Here is an 8,521-nt window from a genome sequence, read left to right on the forward strand (position 1 = left end):
CGATGGCGGGCGTTGGCTGCTCAACGCAGTCGATGGTGGGCATTGGCAGCTCAACGCAGTTGATGGCGGGCTGCACAACACGGTCGATGGTGGGCGTTGGCAGCTCAACGCAGTCGATGGCAGGCTGCACAACACAGTCGATGGTGGGCTGCACAACGCAGTCGATGGTGGGCGTTGGCTGCTCAACGCAGTCGATGGGGGCTGTCGCTGCGTCAAGCAGTCGATGGCGGGCTGCACAACGCAGTCGATGGTGGGCATTTGGCAGCTCAACGCAGTCGATGGGGGCTTGGCACCAACGCAGTCGATGGTGGGCATTGGCAGCTCAACGCAGTCGATGGCGGGCTGCACAACGCAGTCGATGGTGGGCATTGGCAGCTCAATGCAGTCGATGGCGGGTGTTGGCAGCTCAACGCAGTCGATGGCAGGCTGCACAACACAGTCGATGGTGGGCTGCACAACGCAGTCGATGGCGGGAGTTGGCTGCTCAACGCAGTCGATGGTGGGCGTTGGCTGCTCAACGCAGTCGATGGCGGGCGTTGGCAGCTCAGCGCAGTCAATGGTGGGAGTTGGCAGCTCAACACAGTCGATGGTGGGCTGCACAACGCAGTCGATGGCGGGCGTTGGCTGCTCAACGAAGTCGATAGCGGGCTGCTCAACGCAGTCGATGGCGGGCATTGGCAGCTCAACGCAGTCGATGGCGGGCGTTGGCTGCTCAACGCAGTCGATGGTGGGCTGCGCAACGCAGTCCATGGTGGGCGTTGGCAGCTCAACGCAGTCGATGGCGGGCGTTGGCTGCTCAACGCAGTCGATGGCGGGCGTTGGCAGCTCAACGCAGTCGATAGCGGGCTGCTCAACGCAGTCGATGGCGGGCGTTGGCAGCTCAACGCAGTCGATGGCGGGCGTTGGCTGCTCAACGCAGTCGATGGTGGGCTGCACAACGCAGTCCATGGTGGGCGTTGGCAGCTCAACGCAGTCCATAGCGGGCTGCACAACACAGTCGATGGCGGGCGTTGGCTGCTCAACGCAGTCGATGGCGGGCGTTGGCTGCTCAACGCAGTCGATGGCAGGCGTTGGCTGCTCAACACAGTCGATGGCAGGCTGCACAACGCAGTCGATGGTGGGTGTTGGCAGCTCAACGCAGTCGATGGCGGGCTGCACAACGCAGTCGATGGTGGGCTGCACAATGCAGTCGATGGCGGGCGTTGGCTGCTCAACGCAGTCGATGGTGGGCTGCACAACGCAGTCGATGGCGGGCTGCACAACGCAGTCGATGGTGGGCTGCACAACACAGTCGATGGTGGGCTGCACAATGCAGTCGATGGCGGGCATTGGCTGCTCAATGGAGTCGATGGCGGGCGTTGGCAGCTCAGCGCAGTCGATGGTGGGAGTTGGCAGCTCAACGCAGTCGATGGTGGGCTGCACAACGCAGTCGATGGCGGGCGTCGGCTGCTCAACGCAGTCGATGGCGGGCGTCGGCTGCTCAACGCAGTCGATGGTGGGCGTTGGCAGCTCAACGCAGTCGATCGCGGGCAGCTCAATGCAGTCGATGGCGGGCGTTAGCAGCACAACGCAGTCTATGGCGGGCGTTGGCAGCTCAACGCAGTCGATAGCGGGCTGCTCAGCGCAGTCGATGGCGGGCGTTGGCTGCAAAACGCAGTCGATGGCGGGCGTTGGCTGCTCAACGCAGTCGATGGCGGGCGTTGGCAGCTCAACGCAGTCGATAGCGGGCTGCTCAACGCAGTCGATAGCGGGCTGCTCAACGCAGTCGATGGCGGGCGTTGGCTGCACAACGCAGTCGATGGCGGGCGTTGCCAGCTCAACGCAGTCGATGGCGGGCGTTGGCTGCTCAACGCAGTCGATGGTGGGCTGCACAACACAGTCGATGGCGGGCGTTGGCTGCTCAACGCAGTCGATGGTGGGCTGCACAACGCAGTCCATGGTGGGCGTTAGCAGCTCAGCGCAGTCCATGGTGGGCGTTGGCTGCTCGGCGCGGTGAAAGGAACAATCTGCCTCTCTCATCCATTCAATGGTCAGAGCTGGCTCTACGCAATTGAGGGTAACATCAGACCCCTCTACGGAGTCGGTGGTAAGAGATGTTTCCTTTACGCTGTTGATGTTAAAAGCCGGCACCTCTGCGTAGTCGATGTTAACAGCTCGCACCTCTGCCCAGGCAATGATAGGAGTGGGTACCTTTACGCAGTCAATGGTAGGAGTTGGCTTTTTCACACAGTCAATGGTAAGATCTTGCTCAGTGCATTCGATGTTAGGAGTTAGCTCCTCTGCGCGGGCGATGGTAAAAAGTGCCACTTTCGTGCATCCGATGTTAAGAACTGGCTCAGCACAGCTGATGGTATCTGCTGGCTCGTCTGTGCGGTTGATAGAAAGCGATGTCTCCCCTGCACAGGTGAGAGTTTGAGCTGGCTCTTTCACGCAGGCGATAGTAGCAACTGTTTCCTCAGCGCAGGCAAGAGCTGTCTCGTTAGCACAGTCAATAGCAATAGATGTTTCTTCCGTGCAGACGATAGTAACAGCCGGCCCCTCCCCACAGCCGATGGTAACCGCTGTCTTCTTGGGGCAGTTGTTATTTAGGGCCAGTTGGTCTGCAGATGCTGACTGTGCCTTCTTTCCTTTCTTCCCTTTTTTACATTTCTTCTTAGTCTTCTTCTTCTCATCATCCTTTACCTGGGCCAACGTGTTTTAAAAATTATTAATCATATAAATACCTGTTTTCCTGACACAGAGATAGTGTTTTACACACCACAATATGGTACATCGTTCTTGTCATTTGAATGAAGAATATTGTTTTACTGCCAGTTTAAAACTCAGTCTAACAGTTATGTAAGATCATATTTTATAATGAATTTTACACCCTGATTATAGGTTATTGACTTCTGTTTATGTGAAACTATATCCTAAATAATTCTACAATAAAACATACCCAACAAAATACTCTTCAGAGAAAATATGTTTGCATTTGATTATTTTTAAAATAGCTACTCCATTATATATTATATTAATCCCAGGTCTGTTTTGTACAAGAGAACGACTTATGAGATGAAACCAATATATACGAATTTACAAAAAGGCGATACCATGGACAATTAAATATAAAGATTAAGTACTTACCGGACAACAACATAAAAATGAATACTTGAAGCTCATTTTGGTAGTTTGCAGTGTTTCGTCTTGTTCAGTGAGCTGAAGTAGTAATGATCAATGATGAATTGGTTGTAAATTTTCAGTGTACATGTACGTCTGTGACATCATTGTGAAGATAAAAGAGCGAATTTACAATGATTCTTATTTCACTGTGACGTCGGTTATTTTTGCATTGTGTTGCCTAGAAATGTTCGATACCTTAGTTACTAGTGTGTAAACAGACAAGTTTCGTTAATAAACTTAGTTACCCAATTTCTACTAGCTTGTACGTTTCTATCCCTAGGTGTTATGATCAGCATTACTGTAACCAAATAAAATGGTTGTGTTCAAACTCAAATTTACATTTGAAGGACACTGTTTTTGGCATCTCGACAGTATTAAATCAATGACCTCTTAGAACGCAACGTGTTATTATTGTTTCAAAACATCAGGATTCCGGAATTAGTTTTTAACACGGTCGCTAAGTAACAATATCTCTATATATAACAACCAAGTCGGACGTGTATAGATCATAAATCCCCAGTCTATCCAGTTGTATATGTTTATGTTCGGTTTTATGTGTTTTTTTAATACCGCTTTCTGACTCGGAGGCTGGATGCAGTAAATTCAGTGCAGTACAGGGTCAGAGGCTGAAAATTACCCACTGCCGTCAATGACATGCGGCACAGTGGCCCACAGAAGTAGATCCACCTTGGATTTTCATAGACCTGTAGGGATGCCCCGACCAGTGAGCAGGCCAATCCCTCCCGAACCATGCATGCGCGCATTTAACGATATTAAATATGTCGCGAGAGTGTAGGCTACTTTAAAAGGGAAGATTTGACCCAGAGTGAATCAAATACATGCTACGTTTAACCTATGGTGCTTCCAATCAGTTGATTTGCGAAAGAAGGGCTGACAACGATTGCTTGAGTTAGAGCTTGACCAAGCAATGTACCATACCTGTTTTGTGACATTTCAATACAATGCAGCAGGTGCCTGACGCTTGTATATAAATTAAATTATGTGCAATTGTCCTGAGTCGTGTTGCAGAAACGCATGGTTTCAGGCTGACACCTAAAAAGAAAATCAATGGCAGGAAGTTTTGCATTATTGGCTTAGCTTTAATTCCTTCTCAGTGATAAGTTTTTAATTACTGGATTAGCCCCAAACTGGTGGTGTCGTTTGACCCACTGTTACAAATGGAGTTGTCCATTGAATCACATAAAGGTACTGTAGACAAATTGAGAAGTAATGTATTAGAGGTGGTGGTTTACTATGGATGTTTTAATATCTTGAGTGGGTTCGAAGAGAAATTGGCTATTTGCAAAAACATATTTTACAATATGGCACTATCTATCCATCCATCCGTTCATTATCTATACCTGCTTATTCTGAGCAGGGTCGCGGCGGTGCTGGAGCCTATCCCAGTATGCATTAGGTGAGAGGCAGGAATACACCCTGGACAGGTCACCATCAGACACTCATACTTATGGGCAATTTAGAGTGTCCAATCAGCCTACCTGCATGTCTTTGGACTGGGGGGGGGGAATCCATATATATATATATATATATGTGTGTATATATATATATATATATATATATATATATTAGTCCACTGTATAATATCACTTCTACTTTAGGGCATTATTTGCATATTTTTATTTGTAAGGATTTCTTGCCAAAACTATTTTCATGAAAGTCCAAAAATAAAGGGTCATGGAATAGAATCAATTTTGGCTTACTGTTAGATAAATAAAATAGATACATATATATGCAAATGCAATAAAATACACAGACTTACTGCAGGATACATTATTCTTATTTTGAGGATGAAGATTTCTTCCAGTATTTTCCACAGTTACTAAACACCAGTATGTTTTCAGGTATATCCTTTTTTTCGTAAATGCACCACCAAAACATTATCATACACTAATGTATATGCTTGCATGTCAAATACTTAGAAGGCCAGAGAACGTGAGGCAACTTTGAGCTCCAGATGGCTCTAGGCTGCCACCACCTGACTTTCATACAGTATAACACAGGCAATCTGATTATGAATTCCTTGAGATGCCTCGGGCAAACATGAGGCCATCAAGCATTTGTATTTAAGTTCTAGCAAATTTATATTCCATAAATACAAAATCTGGGTCCTAGGGACATACTGCCCCACCACAGACTACTGGGGATGCACTGCCCATTCAGTTAAATATAATGAAGCCCCCCCCCCCCAATCTCTTTATGTTCATATTTACAAAGAGGAACTTGTACATTTTCATAAAAGCAATTCATACCGTTTATTAAGATGTCAATTACACCTTATCATTCTGGGGAATTTTAGAAAAAGCCTATTCCTCAAAAAAAAGAAAAAAAGTGTGCTTTTATTTACCCCAAAATACAACATACATATTCCCAATGAAGACAATAGTCCTCCAATATCCTTATTTAACAAATCTTTACTCTACTTGAAACAAAAACAACAGACTGTTCTACAGATATCACTGATTCTGAAAATATGCATTACAAAATAGAACAAATGATTTATCGTCGGCGAGAGTCCCAAAAACGGAGCGGTTTTCACAGGAATGCCGTTTCAAAGATGTGCGCCGGGAAGTGAAAGGCTTCTTGAGTGACGGGCGGGCGGCGATGCGCTTATGTCTTCACAGCTGTGTCTCTCGACTTGTAGATCACTCCCCTGCTCTTCAGCTCCCTCACGACGCCTACGGAGAACAGAAGAGCAAACACACCTGGCGGCTTTAGAGACGGCTCGCGGCGTGCGGCATTGCTTTAGAGACGGCTCGCGCAGCGCGGGCTTATTCGGCACGGCCGAGGGATAGCGCTTTTTTTAAGGTGGCCGTTCAAAAGAATTCCGGGCGACGCGCCCTGCCTTCACGCTCCCGCATAAAAATCACAACCGCCTTTATGCCTCGGAATGAGGAATGCCGTTAAGTGGAAAGAGAAAAAAAAGAGACAAAAAAAGCTGCTGGCCTCTTGTGCAGGAAATGCTGCCCGTTGTGTTTAGGAAAAGAAAACAAACGTAAGCCTGCGATATTTGTTTTTCGTTTCTTAAATCTGCATCAAACTTTTGACCATTTAACTACAGCATTAGCGAGAAAATCCACATGAACCCACACAACATAATCCCTCTACACACAAATACATTTGAAAGGTTTACATTTTTGCAAGAATACTGAACTACAGACAATCTTTGTAAGGAGTGGGCAAAGCGCTGTGGTTTTCTCAGTAAAAGTGTAAAGCAGCAACCAAACCTGAACAGCAAGGTTGCTGTGCAAAGACGACTGCATTTCACAGGGACATACCTGGAGGTAGCCGTCCTGTCACTGTTACAGCATAGACTCCAGGCTTAAAGTTGCCTGAAAAACAAATATGCAATTGAATAACAGTCCCGAGGGAATTTCTGACATACAAATGTCCCCCCCACCCCCCATCTTTTTTCCTATTATTAATTTTCCTATTACTCTTTTTAAGGAAATTCTAAGAAAGGTGCCACAACACACCTTTTATATCAAGATGACTCAAAACAAATATATGACTTGAGGAATTTCTCATTCATAAACATGCCTACCACATAGCTTGATAGTATTATTGATATCCTTCTCTGACCTGCCCACCTAGTTTACATGCTTTGGTCCCCTTATATATGAGACAGCAAGCCTCTGCCATATATGTAACATACAACTGCAAATACTTTATATGCATTAAATTGCTGCACACCAAGAAAGGCAGAGCCTACAACTGAAAAGCGACTTTGAATAGAGCTCCCATTCAAGCATCATTCCTGTGCGTTGACACAAATATATCTTACTGATTCTTTGCCATTTGGCCACCCAGCTGTCCTCCGGGCTCATCATTGCTATGACCCTGGGAGGGGAAAAAGAGGTTCAGAGCACTTCTATGGCCATATTTGTTTACTTGCATATGTATGTTTTAAAAAATATATATAATCATTATTTTTTTTACAATAATGAAACCATACCCGTCAAAAGAAGAACTCGTGCACTCGTACACCATCTCCCTATTTCCTTTCATCTGGAGGTAGGATTCACAGTTGTCGCAGCCATCATATTCAAACTGATCAATGGTCTACAAGGGAGAAGGGAAAATTCATTAGTCCTTATAGAGGGGCTGTGTTCCACTGTCTAATTCCTGTATCGCTGTTTCTCAGATATAGCCTACTTCGACTGTATGGTGTTTGATTTACAGGTAAGCAGTTCGGGGTCTTGTTATCAAACATTGCCATTGTGCGCATTTCGACGGACACAATTTTGGAATTCGCTACAATTACAATGTAACCCTTCAAAGAAGTAAAGCACCAATACACAAGTGAAACGTATTTATAATTTATATTTATATAAACTATGACTATGCACAATCTTACCCGAAACTAGCAAAACCCAACACATGGTAACGCGTGTTCCTCTACCAGTTTACACCATCAAACATACAACTTTTAGATGAGCTGTTTTATGTAGGCTACATGTACAGTAAGATAGCAACCAACCCGTTTAATACAATTCGAGAAAAACAAATATTTTATATTCAAATTGTATTATTATGGTATCTGAAGGGATAACAGCTACCCAACGCACAACTGCCAGGCATTAGACTAGCTAACGTGTTTGGATCACACTTTGGATCCCAAATTAAATCATTATAATATAATAATAACAATAATTTTAAAAAAATAGCCAGCTATATTTTAGAACCCATGTACACTAACATAACGTTAGTGATGTTTTTACCTGATCATTCTGTCAGCTGGCAAGCTAACTAGCAGCCCTGCAACGTAGCTACTAGCAAACTAGCTAGCTAACAAGCTAACTAATTCGCTGATTTCTCCACCAGCAGTTATATCGACGCCATTACCTTAACGAGGGAGCACAAGAGACAAGCTCGTAAATGCCGAAGGTCCTTGGGTACCGTTTCCAGGGCCATTCTGGAGCGAAAATTAGCTAAGGTAACTGATTAAAAAATATTCTCAACTAGCAAGCTACTCCCCCTCTGTTTTGCCGTATGTAGCAGTAAATTGCAGTTCCGGCGGCATGAAAATACGTCATAAATTTGCGTAGAAGCACTTCCCTGGCTGTGACGACACACTCACGAATCCAGCTTCATTGCCGATGTGACGCACTGTACCTAGTTATTTTTCTGCCGTGGGTTATACCCGTATAATAATAATAATAATAATAATCATCATCATCATCATCATCATCACAAACCCAGTACAGGATTACCATCAGTGCACATGAATAGTTGACAAATAAAATAAATATATTATACATTTTTATTTTGCTGGATCAGAGAACTGTATTTTGTGAATCAGGTACAGACCGTCTAAAGATTTTAGATAGTTAGTTTATTG

The 8,521-nt window shown here is 45.2% G+C and overlaps 1 protein-coding gene across 1 annotated transcript; it reads right to left on the reverse strand.

Moving 5' to 3' along the window:
• Positions 1-5,410: 5,410 nt before the first annotated feature.
• On the reverse strand, positions 5,411-8,205 carry supt4h1 (SPT4 homolog, DSIF elongation factor subunit). The gene is made up of 5 exons (XM_064352223.1): positions 8,026-8,205; positions 7,136-7,242; positions 6,965-7,020; positions 6,459-6,512; positions 5,411-5,858 (listed from the first exon to the last, which is right to left on the reverse strand). Exons 1-5 carry the CDS (start codon positions 8,092-8,094, stop codon positions 5,791-5,793), a joined length of 354 nt encoding a protein of 117 aa, XP_064208293.1. The 5' UTR covers positions 8,095-8,205; the 3' UTR covers positions 5,411-5,790.
• Between the last annotated feature and the right edge of the window lie 316 nt (positions 8,206-8,521).

Source organism: Anguilla rostrata, chromosome 9 (assembly GCF_018555375.3).
Source record: "Anguilla rostrata isolate EN2019 chromosome 9, ASM1855537v3, whole genome shotgun sequence".
NCBI classification, from domain to species: domain Eukaryota; kingdom Metazoa; phylum Chordata; class Actinopteri; order Anguilliformes; family Anguillidae; genus Anguilla; species Anguilla rostrata.

Coding starts and splice junctions, on each gene's coding strand:
- supt4h1 (XM_064352223.1), bottom strand. CDS start 8,094: ATGGCCCTGGAAACGGTACCCAAGGACCTTCGGCATTTACGAGCTTGT. Junction 7,021..7,135: donor ACGAGTTCTTCTTTTGACGG/GTATGGTTTCAT, acceptor TTCCCCTCCCAG/GGTCATAGCAATGATGAGCC. Junction 6,513..6,964: donor GGCCAAATGGCAAAGAATCA/GTAAGATATATT, acceptor TTTGTTTTTCAG/GCAACTTTAAGCCTGGAGTC.